The sequence below is a fragment of the Syngnathus acus genome, chromosome 11 (assembly GCF_901709675.1).
Source record: "Syngnathus acus chromosome 11, fSynAcu1.2, whole genome shotgun sequence".
Taxonomy (NCBI): Eukaryota; Metazoa; Chordata; class Actinopteri; order Syngnathiformes; family Syngnathidae; genus Syngnathus; species Syngnathus acus.
Genome location: NC_051096.1, coordinates 6939335 through 6957901, shown reverse-complemented (window position 1 = coordinate 6957901; position 18567 = coordinate 6939335). Strand labels below are relative to the sequence as shown.

The 18567-nt window shown below is 46.0% G+C and overlaps 2 protein-coding genes across 4 annotated transcripts; both read left to right on the top strand.

The window, feature by feature from the left end:
• Positions 1-261: 261 nt before the first annotated feature.
• prrc2a (proline-rich coiled-coil 2A) lies at positions 262-12172 on the top strand. 3 transcript variants are annotated; one of them, XM_037264764.1, is made up of 17 exons: positions 285-399; positions 482-596; positions 2000-2151; positions 2604-2781; positions 2889-3000; positions 3088-3169; positions 3283-3426; positions 3500-3741; positions 3842-3922; positions 4009-4162; positions 4391-4493; positions 4555-4726; positions 4894-5440; positions 5525-5778; positions 5922-6201; positions 6288-6510; positions 6609-12172. In XM_037264764.1, exons 3-17 carry the CDS (start codon positions 2037-2039, stop codon positions 9664-9666), a joined length of 5745 nt encoding a protein of 1914 aa, XP_037120659.1. In that variant the 5' UTR covers positions 285-399; positions 482-596; positions 2000-2036; the 3' UTR covers positions 9667-12172. The 3 variants fall into 3 exon arrangements, with proteins under 3 accessions (XP_037120658.1, XP_037120659.1, XP_037120657.1); XM_037264762.1 differs by having other exon boundaries at positions 3842-3930; positions 4011-4162; XM_037264763.1 differs by lacking the exon at positions 482-596 and having other exon boundaries at positions 262-399; positions 3842-3930; positions 4011-4162.
• A 225-nt stretch (positions 12173-12397) lies between these two features.
• Positions 12398-16423, top strand: csnk2b (casein kinase 2, beta polypeptide). The gene is made up of 7 exons (XM_037264765.1): positions 12398-12549; positions 12980-13061; positions 13161-13263; positions 13431-13546; positions 13863-13938; positions 14205-14394; positions 14903-16423. Exons 2-7 carry the CDS (start codon positions 12990-12992, stop codon positions 14991-14993), a joined length of 648 nt encoding a protein of 215 aa, XP_037120660.1. The 5' UTR covers positions 12398-12549; positions 12980-12989; the 3' UTR covers positions 14994-16423.
• The last annotated feature ends 2144 nt before the right edge of the window (positions 16424-18567 follow it).

Sequence of the window (18567 nt, the reverse complement as noted above, 5' to 3'; positions counted from 1 at the left end):
GATTGGAAAAATAGTAAAGTAACTGTTCTATAATACAGTATGTCAAAAAACTGACCATGTTTGTGGAATAGTATTTTTAGTGTAAGAATGAGCATGACCTGAAATACCCTGTGTTGACAGTAGTTTTTTTCTTCATCATTTGGATATGTTCACAGCTCATTGACAAAACAGCAAAGCATTTTTCCATAACTGTGATTTATAGAGATTTCAAAAAAATATTTATCTTCTATTTTTAACATCGGACACACGTTTTTTCCGCATCAGATCCCAAACGGCTCCCATCTCACGAAATTACCCAGTAGCCTTTGACAGCTTTTTTAGGCGACGCTTCGATTTACACTTTTGTGCCCCCCCGACCCCTGTTTTCATTTGTTTTCGGGATAAAGAAGGGGAGTACAAGTAAGCAGCATCGCCTTCTTTGTATTTATCCACTCACATCTGTGACGAAAATGCTAATGCGGGGGGGTGTTTGACTATGCAGGGGGAATAACGTTGCTTCGCTAGCTAGCTCTTACTGGGTCACTGTGCTAGCACTAGCAAAGCTAATCTAACCTCATTCTGCGAATCAACCTCGAGACAAGTCGGGATAAGACCAGGTCAGTGACTGGAAATAGTTTTGGAATATATACTACAACGAGTCACATATTCGTTCCGTTAATTGGAGCGGAAATTTATCATATTGGTGGAACTGATCAGCGACGTAATTTTGTTTAGGAGCAGTCTTGGATGTTTTTTTCGCAGAGGGATAGACTTGGTGGTTCCTAGCTTGTTTAGCCCAGCTTGCTAATGAATGTATATCGTTTTATCAGCAAATGTGATAGGATTTAAGTACTGAACTGGATTTTATTCGACTGGATTTTTAAGTGCTTTGCTCAATTATCTGAAAGTATACGTTTGATATCCGTTGATTATATGTGGAGAATACCAAACATAGCCGGTCGTTCAGTCCGTTTCAGATCGAGATGTACCTTTAGCGCGAGATTGCATCATCTAATGTTTAGAAATAAGAACAATGTTATTTATCTCCACATGTACGAGCTTTATACATGTATTTTATTTTACTCCATGCCCAAATCGGTGTCGCGAAATGTTAACGGCAAAAGCAACCGGGCCTCTGTCCAGCGCCATTTTGTTCCGTTCCCACATAAGACTGTCAAAATTACAAGCGTTATATGATCGAAATAGCAACTGGGACCGCTCATGGAAACCGGTTAACGTGTGATTAGTCAGAAAGGCCACTTGAATGTTGGCAACAGCTCCAAGTGTTAGGGCAAGTGTAGAAATGCGTTATGAAACATGAACGCAGTCCCCCTCCCAATGCGAACATGGATGGCCTTGCCAGTTAGCTCCGGCTAGCATCAGTGATCAAACTAAATCACGTTCAATCGAAGTCGTGTTATCGATTTGGGGGTTATGTTAGGCCTTATCTAAATGTCCTGCTGTTTCTGTGTTGCACTGAAAACTGCGTTGAGGTAATCACTCCACAACATTAATAGGTAAAGGCCTCGATGGTGCAGAGATAGTCCAAGGCTTTGTATAGCGAGGCTGCTGGCCCCTTTTAATCCCATATAGTTGACCAGTCGTCCACGACCTAATTTTCTAATCTAATCTAGCCATTTACACACGGTACATGCATTTGGTGACACCATGTTGTTTTGTTATTGTGTTATATGGTGTGACCAGCTCTTGCATCATAGATTGGAAAAGTTGTGTGTGCTGCAAATCGATGTTGGTTTCCTTTGAGTTGTTTCCTTTTGTTCTTAACGTTGCTCGGTAATGTTAATGTAAACTGGTATGGCAGGGAGTGACAGTTGAGAGTTTTAGTTTCACTTGACTTCTTTCCCAGTAGAAATGAATGTAAATAATAAATAAAATGTGAATCCCTCCAGCCCTTGTGTGCTTTTTGGTGTGCATGGCAATGAAATGAACCTTTGGCATCCCAGGCAAGCATTTCCAAATGGCTATGTTTCTTTTAATGAAGCATTTCTGTATCCCACAGTCTCAGGGCTCACCATACTCGATGAGCGGACAGCGCAATGTCAGAGCGCTCTGGGCAAACTGCAAAGGGGAAGGAAGGCAAAACCAAGTATGCGTCTCTCAACCTGTTTGATACATACAAAGGAAAGAGCCTTGAAGCACAAAAGCCTGTTGGTGAGTATATTCATTTGTGTTGCATCAGATTTTTTTAATGAAAGGTTTATCATGTGAGCTGATCCAGAGGTTTACTTGTGAACAGTCTCTTTAGTGCGCTTATTCCCTGCAGTTTGTTTTATTTAGATCTCGCTAGTTCCCTGTCAGCATAGTAAATGTATGTGATGCGATGGTTTTTTTCCCCCCGTTTCAATCCCTGATGACAAAATGGCGGTTTGAATCAGCTGAACTTCACTTTTTCAATTCAACAATCTTTCACTACTCCTTATAACCTTTTCAGTTACTATTTGACATTCACAAAATTAGTTTAGTTTAGACATTTTTTAACTGTATGATTATTATTATGCAACACTATGATATTTAATTCAACCTGAGTTTCCCCTCTGGAAATCAGTCAATGACAAATGTGGTGATTCCTGGTTCCTAACACACAACCTCTTTTGTCTGATCAGTTCCCCCCCGCCATGGCTTGCAGTCTCTCGGTAAAGTTGCGTCTGCCCGGCGTATGCCACCCCCTGCCAATTTGCCAAGTCTGAAGGCAGAAAATAAAGGCAACGATCCCAACGTCTCACTCGTTCCCAAAGACGGCACAGGATGGGCAAGCAAACAGGAACAAGCGGACCCAAAGAGGTCAATTGCACTTGTGTGCTCATTTGAAATCTGCACACATCACATTCCCCCCCCCCCCCCCCCCCCCCTCTCCTGCTGTAGTCTAATTTTTGTTTTGATGCTTTCAGTACCGATGCATCGTCAGCACCGCAGCAGGAACCGCAGCAGCCTGTGGCTTCACAGACGCCTGCACCGATCCGCCCGAGAACCCCACCGGCTTCAGAGGTGCCAGCAGTCACAGTACGATACGTGCATCATAACCTCGATATGCAATGCCATTTCAGGTCGTGAAAGCGTATCTTATCTTTGTGTGCGTTTGTGTGTCAGACTGTGGCCCCAGCTTCAACTCAGGCCGCAGGGGCAAGGTCCTGGGCACAGGCCAGTGTTACACATGGAGTACCAGGGGATGGTGGGTCTTTTTTTTGACATAACTCTGACACATGCACACCCAAGAAAAGGTCTTTTCTCTCTCAATTGTGTGTTTTTGCAAAGTCACATTCCTGTTGACATTTCTTTTTGAAGGTGGAAAGGGATCAAACCTACCGTCGCCATTCTCTCGCGAGGAATTTCCCACCCTGCAGGCGGCTGGCGACCAGGACAAAGTTGGCAGAGAACCGGGCACTGCAGATCAGTGGTATGGGCCCGGACCAAGCCTCCGCCCCCAGAGTGAGTTAACCCTTGAAATGAAATGCAAAAGGGTGCACATGTGTGCAGAATAATTCATTGAAATGTTGTGTAGACGTTACAAGCTGGCGGGACGGTGGGGGCCGAGGCCTGGCACCCACCTTCTCTGGGGAGGGGGCGGCAGAGGGTGGCAACGGTGGGGCTCTGCTGATGGAAGAGGCAGCCGGGGTCCCGCCTCAAAACTCGCAGTCCCACGTGCCACCAAGGAACCCTCCCGCGGGCAGCCCCGCCTTACCCTTGCCTCAGCCTCCTGTGGGGCCTAACTTTCCCCAATTCCGAGGGATCATACCGCCATTCGTAAGTTTCCTTTTTAATTCTCTCGAGTTCAGTGCCATTGTACATAGTTCTCTATGTTCCGAGGGCTGCGTGACGAGTGTGTCGTCTGTTGTCCTCCTAGATGTATCCTCCATATTTACCCTTCCCGGCAAATTATGGTCCTCAAGGACCTTACAGGTTTCCGCCACCTGGTGAAGGTCCAGCTCCAAGGTATGTTCTGTAACGTATGCAGTAGCGCTTTTGAAAGCGTGACACAGAAAGTTAATGTGTCGTTGTCCCACCTCTTCCAGGTTCTCTCGCTCGCAGATGGGTCCTGACAGCAGGCCTCAGCTTCTCTCACGAGATGCAGGTGGAGAGGTGGTCAAGCGACCCTCCATCCTAAAGCAGGATGACCTCAAGGAGCTCGATGAGCTGGACCATGATGGAGATGAAGGCTGGGCAGGTCTGACTTGGCCCATTTTAAAATATTCTATTAACAAAAATGGGTTATTGGGAGAACCGTTGAATAAATGTAACAGTCTCTAAAGTAAATATTTATTTTATGTACGCATGCATTTTGTTGGGACTTTAAATAATCAACAATCATTGGATTTGGCGACACAAAGCAAGGCAACAAGTCGGTTTCCTAAAGTGCTGATTTGAATGATTATTTGTTCTCTTGGTTTAACAGGGGCACACGAGGAGATTGATTACTCGGCAAAGTTGAAGTTCAGTGATGACGAAGGAGATGATGACGGAGAAGAGGACACAACAGAGAGCAACAATGACTCAAGGTTAGTGGAAAAACGATAGCAAATGTTGTTATTTGAAACTAATATTGACAATCTATTTTAGTGAGCATCAGAAATCTCACGAGGCCCCATCTGCAACCTCATGCCCTCGAGCCTCAGACAGCAGTGGAGATAACCGCCACAGCCCTGCCTCCAACACTGATGACGGCCCACAGACTTCCTCCATCAAGCCAGGATGGGCTGAGGGTAGCCAAGGAGCACCATCCAATTACAAGGTAATTAATTGCATGCTTAACTAACATGGGCCACAGATCCGAGAAGTAATTCATATGCAGTTTGCTTTTTTTCATTTTTTTTTTTCAATCTCTGCACAACCGCAAAGATTTTAATGTGAAATTAAGCTTCTTAATAGTGATGGTGATAATTCTAACACACTGTACAGGATCGGTCTCACAACCAGAGTGCATCATTGGGCTCGGGAAAAGTAGGCCACACCCAGCATCAGCCAGCAGCAGGAGCTCCCACCCCTCCTCCCCAGCCTGGATTGCTGGTGCACGGGGTCCCGGGGGACGACGAGGATGAGACATGGCGTCAGCGCAGGAAGCAATCTTCCACCGAGATCTCCGCCGCCGTGGAGCGAGCCCGTCGACGCCGCGAGGAAGAAGAACGTCGAATGGAGGAGGAGAGGCGTGCGGCCTGTGCGGAAAAGTTGAAACGGCTGGATGAGAAGCAACAGCAGCAAAGCGGTAACGCCGGCGGAAGCAGTGGTAGCAAGACACCCAGCCTTGATGGCAATTCTACGGCGGCCACAGCGGGCAGCCCGAGTCCATCCTTGTCGGCCTCTGCGTCTTCGCCCATCATTAGCCAGCCGCCTTCGCCGTGCGTTGACTCCGACGGGCCTCCTGTGCTGCCTGCGCAGTCGGGCACGGGTCTTGGTGTCGGTGAAAGACAACGGGCGAGCAGCAACAGCAGCTACGACTCCAACGCGGGTACTTTCACGCATAATAATGCCCGCTCTATATATTTTAACATGAAAAGAAAACTATCGCTAAACAATTTTCTTTGTCATTCAGATGTGCAGCATTGCCCTCAGCCAGCTGTGACACAGCCACCGCCGCCTACGTTGGAAGTGCCTTCACCGGTCGACAAAGAGGAGGCGGTCTGCACCGCTCACATCCGAGCAGGAAGTGCAGGTGAAAGAGGAACGGAACCGGTGAAGACGGAGAATATCGGAGGGGGAGCAGGCCGTCAAGCGATTGTTCCTCCGGGCCAGGGTTACTCCAAGTACCAAAAGTCCCTCCCACCTCGTTTTCAGAGGCAGCAACAGGTACTCAAATTACACTGTCAAATGCTTGAATACTTAATACATATACATCATCTAGCTAGATCTTGACCGTTGTCATGACCATTAATAAAGAAATTGTCTCATTTGTTGGAAATCGTAACTAACGGATCATTTTGTGTTGACAGGAGCAGCTATTGAAGCAACAGCAGCAGTGGCAACAGCAGCATAGCCAGGCATCCCAAAGCCAGATCTCCCCTCAACCTCAAGCACCGCAGGGTCCTTCACCCGTTTCAACGCCCCAGCCAGGACCTGGACCTAAGCAGGGCGGACCGCTGTATCAACCCGGCAACTTAGTTCGGCCACTTCCAATGAATTTTGACCCACGCTGGATGATGATGCCTTACATGGGCATGATGCAGGGCCGCCCGGCTATGGACTTCTATTCCACTGGCATGCACCCATCAGGTAAGAGAATATTTTTAAGCCTTGGAAATGTATCTGTTTGAATCATTCCATTGATGTCATTTTCAAACCCCCAAAAAAATCATCAGGGCTTATTGGACGTGAGCGGTCAGATTCGGGAGGATCTGGTTCAGAGCCCTTTGATCGGCAACAGCAGCATCCAGGGCACCCTCATCGTGGTACTCCTCCTATTGATCCTAAATTGGCCTGGGGGGCTGAGGTATTTCCTGGTGGAGGGGAAGGTTGTGGGATAAATCCTCCTCTGAGGCAGAGGCAGACATCAGAAGAGGACGATGTGACGAAAGGGTCCAGGTATGGGGAAACAAGATTGCTAAGTTTTTGCTCATTTGTTGTTTTAGGCGATATAGATATTTTTTTGATTACAATCATTGCTATCTCTATTGATTTAGGAGCGACACTCATCCGCATCGCATACGAGAGGCTGGATTGGCACCCATCAAGCAGTCCAACACGAGCTCCGGGCCATCAAACCAAACGCCGCCTCCTGTCAATGCGCCGAGCGGCAGCCACCCCCCACATCATTACATGAGTGGAAGAGGCAACTACAACAACTTTACTGAACAAGGCGCAAGGATCACCACGCACCAACAGCAGCAGCAGCAGCAACAACAACAACGAGGCGGTGAAAGGGGAACCCACTCCCATGGCTTCACCCATCAGGATGATGTCCAAGCTCGGGGATCTCAGCCAGGCCAGCTTTGGGGGCCCCCGCACCCTCATTACGATCGTAACGGCCGTGCAGAGCTCCCTAATGTGGAAGGCAACGCCCACCTCCACCACCATCACAATCACCACCCTCAGCAGCCTCACTACACTGTCCAACCACATAAGCTGGAGAACAGCCATGACAGGGTAGCTGAGGGCCCTCCGAAGAAGACCAACCCTTCTCCCCCACTCCACCAGCCCTCCCTGTCATCTTCTTGCTCCTCATCTTCCTCTTCTGCTTCCAACAGGGAAGATGGCAATGTAAAGACCACTTTGCATCATCCTTCCCACAGAGAAGGTGAAGCCGGTGTTGGGCATCATCTCGGTGAAAGAGGTAACGCCGGCAGTGGCGGTCATGTCAAACATGAGAAAACAGGCTCTGCGTATGCGCCACATGCTTCCATGGCCTCCAGCCCGCCTCCTGCTCAACAGGGCGGTCACTCTCAGCCCCAGCACCATCCCCATCCAAGGTCAAACCAAAGAGGGGGACGGGATCATAAAACCGAGACCCAGTGGGGCCCTCGACCCGGCAGCACCAATGCAGGTGGGGCTTCCTCTCACGGAAGGAGAGCCAACAATGCAGGAAGCGGGAACCATTCCCGTGGCGCCGATGACGCCGCCCATGCTCCGTCGGAGCACAAGCCCGCCAGCCAGGCCTTACCAAACAAAAGGGCGGGTCCAATCAAGAAGCCAATGATGAAAGAGATCAAGAAAGAGGGAGACGTTGAGGGAGGAGAGAAATCAAGCCAAGATTTTGTTAAGGATAAAGAGAAGGATGGTGGCCAAGCCACCTCAGTAAAGCAAGATGCCGCCACGTCAGCTCCATCAGGCAAAGAAGAGCCTGCTGTGACAATAAAACCCAGGAATGGCGGCAAAGAGCGGCCGCCCGGAGGAGGTGGCGGTGGGTCAGGGAGAGGACCTAAAGAGGCAGACGTCACCTCTTCGGGATTTTCAGGCTCCTCGTCACGTAGGGACAGAGACCGTTCTTTTGAGAGAAGAGCCAGCAATTCCCATAATCACGGAGTCCCCAACAAAGCCACCAGAGGCACTCGTGGGCGAGGTGGTGAATTTTACGGCCGTGGGCGAGGTTTCAGGGGTACCTACACAGCCACCGCCGGGCCCGGTGGTGGCAACCGCGGCAGAATGGCCAGCAGGAGCGGCAGAGACTATCGCGCATCTGTTGCGGTTGGCCACCATCGCGATTCAAAGGGCGACGGCCCCGGCGGTCGGCACGGTCAGGAGCGGCCTCGGCACAACCCGGCCAGGGCCAGGAATCGAAGCGAGACGCGCAGCGAGGGCTCAGAGTATGAAGAAATCCCCAAGAGGAGGAGGGAGAGAGGCTCCGAGACGGGCAGCGAGAGTGGGGCAAGTGACCCCGGCCAGTCGGACAAGGATGACACCCACAAAGCCAACGCCAAGAATGGCATGGAGAAGGCCAAGACCACTACTAGCGGCAACGTTTCCTCTGCACCACCGAGAGGAACGCAGGCCCGGGTTTTCACCCCGAGGGGTGTGCCGTCAAGGAGGGGCAGGGGCGGTGGTAGTGGAGGGGGAAACATCTACAGGAATAGTGGCAATGTTGGAGGACCGGCTGGAGGACACAGGGGTGCCCCTGGTTCGGCTTCTCACGGGGGACCCTCAAGGCAGCCAAACTCAGCACGAAGGCAACAAGCCCCGTCACAAACCTCAGGGCACAAGGACTTTGGTAGAGGAGGGCCTCCTTTGGAGAAGAAGGAGAAGACGGCCGATGGACATCAAGCTCCAAGTCACGGATCCAATCCACCCCAGACCTCGTTGCTGGCTGCGGCTCCTGCCGCTCAAGTGTCCGCTGACAACGGAGCTGTTGTGACCCAGCAAGCTTCCACCAACCCTGCGTCGATCACTGGCGGGCCCAATTCAGTGCCTCCTCCCACTAACCGCGGGTTCCCTCCCAGTGGCTTCGAGCGACCCAAGCGGCGGCGTCACATGCGTTTCCAGCATCAGCAGGACAAGCCGCCTCGCTTCCGGAGGCTGAAGGAGCGAGAGAATGCCGCGCGGATCAACGGCGGAGTGGGGGTGATTGGAGGAGGACGGCCCTCCTCCCCTTCCGTTAACTCGGTTCAGGACAGTAATGGAACCGCCGTCACGACGACGCTGATCAGTAACGCCCAGAACGCCAACCACAGCGCCACGCTTTCAGCTAACAATAACAACAGCGGCGGCGGGCACCTCGGCAACGCAAACAGCCACCACCACCACCAGCAGCACTTCAACCAGGGCGGCACAGGACCCGCCCACCCCCAGCACCACCACAGCCACGGAGCCAAGTCCCCCGACTTCACCAACCAGAACTCAGACCAGGCCAACGAGGAGTGGGAGACGGCCTCCGAGAGCAGCGACTTCACCGAGTTCCGTGACAAAGAGGGAGGAGGCAAACCGTATTCTTCCCATCATCATCATCAGCAGCAGCAGCAGCATCACCACCACATGGGGAAGGGAGGCGGAGGTGGTGGTGGCGGCGGCGGCGGAGGAGGAGGAGGCGGCGCTGTCGAGCGAGAGATGGCAGGGAAGGAGCCTCAAGCTAATAAAAGAAGCTTTTCCAGCCAGCGTCCTAGCATGGAACGGCAAAACCGGAGGGTCAACGTCGGAGGAGGCAGAGGCCCTCGGGGTATACCCGGCGGCGGCTCGGGCGGGACAGGAAACGGAGGCGGCAACCGCGGAGAAAAGCGGGGCAACTGGCCCTCCCCGAAAAATAGGAAGTGATGGAATATTTCAAAAACTTTTCGGCCAAACTGCACTCACTTCCAACCCAACTCTTCCTTTCTTTTTCTTTTTTTTTTAACCCTGTCTTGATTGTTTCATGTTTGCACCCCTCAACATATTGTACAGTATAAGGAGATGCTATTCTACATTGGTCAACTTTCGCATCTGTCCACCGTCCTTTCTTGTACATTTTCTCCGTTGGGTTTCCATCTTACTTGCCGTTCTTCACCTTGAACCCGGGGTGGATGGATTATAACACGCATGTAATTCTGCATCGAATTCTTTTAAATTGGGGCGCGGTTCACACATACAAGCACAATGACATCTTCAAATTGGCGTCAATCATGTGGATGTAAAAATGATTGTGGGAGTGAATTGGCAAAAACATGGAATTAGGCAAACTTTTATATTCGTGTACGTGTGTATATTTCTACCACACTTTGGCCTTTGGTGGTGTACAGTAGTCCAGTTCTGCACACCTTGCCCCCATCAAGGGGAAAAGTGCAGCTTCATCTTAATAAGAACAGTACCAGTGTATCATACAAGTGTCACGTTATTTGTTTTCAGGGGAGTTGTGTCAGTTCTGTTTTAGCCACCCATGAGATGTTCGGTGTGTGTGCGTGTGAATGTGTGTTTTTGTTTTTTTACAAAGTGGATCGTTACCAGCCCTCTATCTCTAATTTACTCTTTCTTTGGCTCCCAGGTATGAACCTTTAAGTTTTCGTAACTGTGATAGGACCCCGTGTACTACTGTTCTACGTCACTAGTTTGGTCTTTTTATATCATCGTCCTTGCTTGTGTAAATGCAGTTTTTTTTCCTCCTCAGGCTTTTGTGTCAATCCGCTTTGACGTTTCATTTAAATTGATTAGTCTTTTTTTTTTCTTTCCCCCCCCACCCCCCCAGACAATAAATGGCTTTTTCAGCCTCACCGTAGCATCCTTGTTACCTGCAGAATTTTTCTGCACACTGCAAAAATACTCGTCAATGGACAATAGTTTTCCTCTCATTCACAAATTTGGTTCATCCGACTCCCGTAATAATTTGACAGCTTTATTTCCCACGTTGAGATTTTTTATATGGAAGAATTCTCTTTTCAAAGTGGAATGTCTATTCTGTTGACGAGGAATCGAGCTCAAAGAAAACAAATGGGTCATTAGAGAACATGTTTTCACAAATTGTCACTTGGTTAAATTGTAATTGCTTTATTTTGTAACAAGCACTCCTTGTAGTATAAAAAAACAAAATTGTTTGCTGTTTTTGTTTTCATTTCGTAGAGCAAGTTTTATGTGATGCAACAAAGACCGGTGCTCTGTCTGGGCCCAGAGTACAAAGATCTAGATGGAGTATTACATTTCCTCTGCTGTTGTGCATGCTTTCATGCACCCTGTGCTATTACTATCGGGACTTATCACTGCAACCAGGAGTACCAGGAGCTCCTTTATCTGACGGAAGGCTTTTTCAAAGTGTGTGCTCTCAGGATGGCTGTTCAGGGGGAAGCAAAATCATCCCAGTCACCTGTTACGGATTACAAGCAGGCTGTGTTTGGAAAATATTGGATTTGTAACACTTGTAGTCACGCAGTAGACAAACCTGCACAGTTTGGAGACTAGGTGGACTTAGGTACTCCTCTGCATCCATTCACTGCTGTAAGTTGGGGTTTTGTTTGTTTACTGACAGTAACAGTTTAACGGAGGATGTTGCGAGTAGGGCATTTGGTGATTTGTGTGTGCGCGTGCGGCTGTGCGATGTTTGATGTGTGTGTGCGTGCGATATCTATATTGTAACGGGAACGGCATGGACCAGAGGCGAATGAGAACGGCGAGCGCTTTCTGCCTTGTTTGCCCACACTTGGTTGAACCAATGTTATCAAATCTTCTGCTTTAAAAAGAAAAGAAAAAAAAAGACATCCACAGTGATGCGTTCAGCTCTGCATACATACAGTAGTACATCAATCATCAAAATGAGCGAGCAGTGGAAAGAATCACTGATTTATTTGTGTTTGTTCAGTACAGCAGCAGGCAAGCGATGCATCTTTCCACTTGGAACTTACTTGGAGCATGAATACACAGCCACGTGTGCAGCCTGCCTTGCCTGTCACTGGTTTTTGCATCGCTAGCTGTTCGATGAAGACGGGCTCAGAGTCCTCCATCCCTCTTAACTCTGATATTGATGTGCACATTGTATGTACCCATGCTAAAAGAAAAAAAAAAGTAGTGTACGTATTGAAATTACTCAAACGATTGTACTGTTTCCAGCATTACCAAGGTACCTGGAGTGGTCCATTATGTTTTAGAATTTATGTTTTTATTAATGGAGCCGTAATATATGCACATGTATGTATATTGGTATGTATCTTAAGTTTTGTCGACCCCAACTTACATTCCCACCAACAAATGTTGCCATTTTTAGTTCAAGGGAGCAATGTACAAGCAGAGAAGTGTCTTATTATAATAAAGTTATACAGAGAAGGCAAAGTTAAATAAACTACTTTTGATTGAATGGAAATATGGAGTTACATGTGTTATTACTTCCGTTTTGTGCAGATTAGACACATGTCTTTTTATCTCATTGGCAGCAGCGTTAATGTATTACCTCGTAAAACAGGACTACATTTTTGTAACTAAACAGTTCAATAGATACGCATAACAAAAGCTTAGCGAATTAATGTGTCATATACATGTCATGACATCACAGCTTTATTTCAAATCTGCAGTACTCGCACTCGCCGCTGTGTGGCAGCAGTGCTCACTTAATCTGTACCGGAAGTAGAGGAAGAACCTCCTGAGCTAGGAGCTGGTGTCCATTTTATTTAAAGCCGATAGCTTGCTACGTTGTTTTGACCTGTCGCGTTTGTCAGCTACATAATAACATTACCAAACTGGGTAAGCTAACATAAATTGTTACATATCAATACCGAGACGTTGAAAACCTACTCTCACTAATTCACGGAAATGATACTCTTCCGAGGACTGCAACGATGTGCCATATTAGTTCAGCTCTATTGCTAGTTCATGTTAGCATCATAAGCTAACGCTGGCTAACTGTAGTGTAGAAATGCCTGATAAATTCAAGACCGCACGCTAAAATTCAAATTCATTAGATCTCAGAGTTTGTTCTTCTTGCTTATATAAGCGACTTGGTGATTACAGTGGGGAAAACATAACTAACTCGTCCATTAGCCTAGCCTCAAGCCCGAGCTCGTCAGTATTCCTGAAATAACATTTTGCCGGTTTTAAATGAATCTGCATCTGTGTTGCTTCATTAATATGTACTCTTACACATTTGAAGATATTAATAATGTTTGCACTTTAGGTCTTCGGAGATGAGCAGTTCAGAGGAAGTGTCATGGATCTCCTGGTTCTGTGGATTAAGGGGGAATGAATTTTTCTGCGAGGTATGATTCTTTCAATCAAGTCAGTTCATAAAACAGAATATTTCGCACTGTCTCACTCTTGGAATGATTTCTTCTTACTTGACCTCCGTTATGTGGCAGGTGGACGAAGACTATATCCAGGACAAATTCAACTTGACGGGCCTCAACGAGCAAGTCCCCCACTACCGTCAAGCTCTAGACATGATTTTGGACCTTGAGCCAGGTGCTTTGTTGTAATGTTCCTAACTCAAATATATTATGTTGTCATTTATTTTCTATTGAACCTCTGGATTTATTTTACTTCCAATACTCTGTTATGTGTATTAATGAACGAATAGAAGCATTCTCTTATTGCCCCGTTTCCTCTCCTAACTACCAATGTGTTTGCAGATGAGGAGCTGGAAGACAATCCCAACCAGAGCGACCTGATCGAGCAGGCGGCTGAGATGCTGTACGGCCTTATCCACGCACGTTACATCCTCACCAATCGAGGCATTGCGCAAATGGTTGGTGTCGGAGAACTCCACGAGCCATTTTTCCATTTTGTCATTCTCGATGAGATGGAATGTTATTAAAAGCATGTGGGGATGCTGGCTCTGAGTGAACATTACCTGAGAGGAAGTGGGAGATGGATCAAATTGATTTGGAGAATGGCTTTCAAAATGTATGTGTACCATTCTTAGATGTTGGTCATTTTTGAGGATGTTATAAGATAAGATAATCCTTTATTATTCCCTCAATGGGGAAACTCCTATGTTATGTTATATAATGACCCCGATTCTACAACAATGCTGATTGTGTTCATTTCCCGTTTTGTTTTAGTTGGAGAAGTATCAGCAGGGTGACTTTGGCTACTGTCCTCGTGTCTATTGTGAGAATCAGACTATGCTTCCCATTGGTGAGTAAACAAAAGTTTTTTTGGGTTTTTTTGCCTTGCATTTATTTTGGCAATGTCATGAATAATTGCAGTCCTGCTAGTTGTCATACTAGTAAAGGTTTTGGTGTCGTTTCTTCAGTTAGTTGTGGAGAGGCAAAATCTAGCTCAAATGATATTTGACCACACAGAGCCAGTGGGTAATTGTTTTTCGTAGCAGCGTGATCTTGTCAAAATGTAGAACGCGTCGGGTCCAATTTCTGCTTTTCATTGTCTGGTGTCCTCCACAGGCCTGTCAGACATCCCAGGAGAGGCCATGGTGAAACTCTACTGCCCTAAATGCATGGACGTCTACACACCCAAATCATCCAGGCACCACCACACGGACGGAGCCTACTTTGGCACCGGCTTCCCCCACATGTTGTTCATGGTTCACCCCGAGAACAGGCCCAAGAGACCCGCCAATCAGTTTGTCCCGAGGTTAGTAGAATGGCTTTACCGAACTTGTATTACACACAAAGAGTTAATGAAGACTAAATAAGATGAATAGAATAGGACATTACTGGGATCAAAAAAAAAAAGCCCAAATAAGTCACATTGTTGTTTAAGCCGCAGGGGTTAAAACACAAAGATTTTTTTTGTTAATTTGACTTTTAAATACTAAACACAAGTTGCGCTTATAAGCCAAGCTAACGTGGTTTGTCCCAAGTTTATTGCAGTCCTGACTCATTGTCGTATCACTTTTGGAGCAGCGAGACGGCAAACATAAGAAACCCATAAGGAAGGGAAGGCACACCCCTCCCTAAGAGCAAATAGATTAAATGCACTTCAGTTTGCAGCGCCCCATCAATTTCAGCCCTAATGCTTTTGTTGCATGTTGCCCGCGGGCTTTTGTCTAACACATTTTTGCTGTTACTTGGCCAAGAAGCGTTTCATCCAATCCTCAAGGATGTTTGTCGCCCTCTTCGCCCCTCCCATATCTCTTCAGGCTTTACGGGTTCAAGATCCACCCAATGGCCTACCAGCTGCAGCTGCAAGCAGCCTCCAGCTTCAAGAGTCCCGTCAAAGCCATCCGCTAGCGGACGAGACAACAAAGGTCATTGACAAAAAAGACAAAAAAAAAAGGCGAGGGGTCACCTGTGTTTACCAAAATGTTCCACAAATGACCCCTCCCCGCTCTGAAGACTGTATTATTTGGGGGTTTAGATTAAAGCAAATGAAATCAACATGTAATAATTATGATTCTGAGTGTGAGCGATACGTGAATGCACAGCCATAGTCTTCATCACATAAATGTGTATCCGGTCCACAAACACCACTCACAAAACGTTGGGGATATGACGCTTTCGGCTCAATTTAAAATGCACCACAACCTTTTACAGGTCAACTTAACTAACCCTTTGAATGCACATGTCCGACTGTTCAACGCTTCACTTCTTTTTGCAGTTGACCTGTAAAAGTTCATGTGCATTTGAGGTTTTTCCTAAAATTACACACAAGAGCTTAATATCCTTCACTTTTTGTGAGTCATTTTGGTAATTTGGTATCCTATGTACTCTCTTTACCAAACTAATGTGCCAAAAAGAAAGTCTGTTTCCAAATAATAAAAAAAAAAGTTGGCACAGTTTGGTAAAGATTCACTGGTGGTCCGCTCCTCAGTAAACCCCACAAACATGGCTGCCAGCAGTTTAAAGATAGTATAGTAACTGATTTATTTTTTGCCGTATTACTGGTTCATGCAGATGTTTGCTGTTGTGCTGTCAAAATGGAAAATCTGCTTAAAGGTATAGAGAAGTAATTAGTGTGCTTCTACTGTTAGGGAAGACATCATAAAAACAAACAAAGCTAGCTGTCAGTAAATGTTTTCCCCAAGATTCCGCAATCCTACCATCCCTCATCTCATAATTGACATTTCATTTGAGTTTTTTTATTTTATTTTATATGAATGAAGCCACCATTTAGCATTTGGAAACCAGCAGGAAATGGCTTGCACAAACAGATGCTTTTGTCTTGGGTGCTGTATTTCAATTTCATTTGCTAAACAAATAGTGTAGAGTGATTTTTAAATCTATTCTACTAAACAATCCCGGATGCGCTACCTCTTTTCCACCAGTTTCCGGTCTTTATCTGAGGCGAAGCTTTTTCAACAAACCATCACAATAAAAACAAAAGCTGTTTTCTTCCAAAAAGAAAATAGTAAAGACACGGCAGCACTGCACTGATTTCACTGCTGCAACTTGATTTGTTTTTTAGGGTTAGCAATAGGCAAGACCACCAGCTGCCATTTTAGTTTTTTTTTTCCTCCCAAACATCGAGGCAAACGCTTCTTATTTCCCCTCCTCGCTCTTCCTTTCTCCTTTTCAGTTGGAATTTTTCAAGTTTCACTTCACACAAATGAATCCCTATTTGTGTCCACACTTGAACTCCTGTTTGTTGTTTTTCTCTGTGCAACTTGAGAAGGGTGAACCAGATTCTGAAATCTCAATAAAAGTTGATTCTTCTTTTCATACGTTTTGTCCCTACTTCTTAAATGTCCTCATTTAAAAAAAGAATCCATCACAACCAAGGTTTCTTTCTTTAATATTGGAGTCATGAGTGTATGAGATGGGATTTCCCTGTCTGTAGCAGGACTGAGTTGTTTGGTGTGGCAAAGCCTTGTCAGATTTTCCAGGGGGGAGAATGACTCGAGCTAAACCTCAAACCGCTTTCGGAGCAGCCTGGGTTTCCAACGACTACTTTTTGGGGGCGACAACTCTTACCAAGAGGATTCCCCTCTCCAGTGAAGCAAGAGAAAAAGGGTTTTTATTTCCAGACTATCCCAAAATGTGGTTATTACTGTATTCATGTGCATTCCTCAGCTGTAATCACTGTGATGGAATCAAGATTATTTTTCCCTCTCATACATCCTCAGGCTGTATTTCCAAGTCACATTGACAAATGTGTCTTGACAAACAGTGAGGCATTTTACCATCATAAGCAGCCTCTCCCTGAGCAAATAATTCCAAGAAGATGAGAGTTGTTACATAATGTCGGGGAGTAGATACGACATAGTTTCCTAAACTCCGACACAGAAGTGTCATGTGGACAAACAAATGTGAAGGACCCCATCACTATTTCAGCCAAGACTCCGCTTGTCAGTCATTGACTAAATGTTTGGTGTTCTTTATAGGGCGTGACACACGCACTTAGAAGACAAACAAAGTCAGGCAAGACCAGGCCTGCTCATGTGACTTACTACACAAAGTCTTGAGATTGAATACCAACCTGTTGAGGCCTGAATCTGATTCTGAAAAGGTATTATATTTTGTGAAGATATACAAAAATGCAACAATTAAATACGACGAAAGAGGAATTAAAAATATTCATTTCAATGCTGCTTGTTCTGGTGTACGTATTTTGACCACAAGAGGGCAGTATAGAAGCTGCAAATCAGAGCAGCAGGGTGTGTCCTACTTCAAACTCAAGTTGGATTCATATAGACATTCTTTTTAGAATGTCTATATGAAGAATACGATATATTTGCCAAAGTTGTACATTGCTTTAGTAAAACTCGTGACACATATGAGTAATGTCTTGAAGTGTGTACATTAACTCCCCAAAACAATGTTGTGGTTCATGTGCAAACACGATTCACTCCTCTGACTCAGACTCTTTGAAAAGAAAAAAAAAAATGGGAGTGTAAATATGTTGTTATATGTTCCATTCAATCAACCGGCACCTTGTCCAAGCTGTACTTTGCCTCTCTCCCAACGACAACTCGGATTGGCTCCTCTTCTCAAATGTTACAAAAACACTCATTTGACCCCAAAATTGATATTTTGTATATTTTCATGATTGCCGGCTGATAGTCTTCAGGAGTTTTGTGATGTCGGCTGCACTATTAACTGAATCAGGCTGACCAAGTGGTGTTCAAATGTCATTGTACATAACATGATCTGGATAATGCTATTGTTTGGGTTAAAAACATCCCTGAGCCCCCCCACCCTGTGTTATGTGATACAAGCCGACGACACCACCTGACTAAGGCCTCCTTCGCATGAAACACTGCATGCACATTGTTGTCTGGTTTGTCACATGTTTATCACAAATTGCATCCAATTTAACTGTATTTCATCAGAAATGGTCATTTTTGATTTACGCTGGTAAATCCAAAGTTCATTTTAGTAGTCATGGAGGTTAGGAAGTTTCTGGTGGCCAAAATAGGCACATCTAGCAGAATGAAGTGCACTGATGGATTGAATAATAATTCTTGTGGCATTTTTTCACGACATCATTTTTTATCATATGATATTGTTAGGCAATATTTTAATTAGGCTGCACTCATTTTATTCTTTTGACTATTTGACATTTAGTCGGCATCTAACAGTTAAATAGACGGTAATTATTTGAAAGACTATTTATCATTTAAATATAATTATTCTGACGTGTACTCTTTTTGACGACACACCTCTGCTAACTCGTGACATTTGCTTTTATCAAACGATAACATGAGGTCACATCCTCTTAATAGAAGCCAGTGGAATTTTTTTGTGCCTTTGTGACTAAGTCAGATCGCGTGGAAAACGCCTATTTCCCAGCGTGACGTCACACCATCGCAGGTGGATCCTTTTAGGCTGGTGGGTAGGAGGGAAAAAAGTGCTTTGCTCTGCACAC

Bases quoted from the DNA above. Each gene is read 5' to 3' on its own strand.
- csnk2b (XM_037264765.1), top strand. From the start codon at position 12,990: ATGAGCAGTTCAGAGGAAGTGTCATGGATCTCCTGGTTCTGTGGATTA. The intron at 13,264-13,430 runs GTGCTTTGTTGT...ATGTGTTTGCAG, and splicing joins GATTTTGGACCTTGAGCCAG to ATGAGGAGCTGGAAGACAAT. The intron at 13,547-13,862 runs GTTGGTGTCGGA...GTTTTGTTTTAG, and splicing joins ATCGAGGCATTGCGCAAATG to TTGGAGAAGTATCAGCAGGG.
- prrc2a (XM_037264763.1), top strand. From the start codon at position 2,037: ATGTCAGAGCGCTCTGGGCAAACTGCAAAGGGGAAGGAAGGCAAAACC. The intron at 3,427-3,499 runs GTGAGTTAACCC...AATGTTGTGTAG, and splicing joins ACCAAGCCTCCGCCCCCAGA to ACGTTACAAGCTGGCGGGAC. The intron at 5,441-5,524 runs GTACTTTCACGC...TTTGTCATTCAG, and splicing joins CAGCTACGACTCCAACGCGG to ATGTGCAGCATTGCCCTCAG.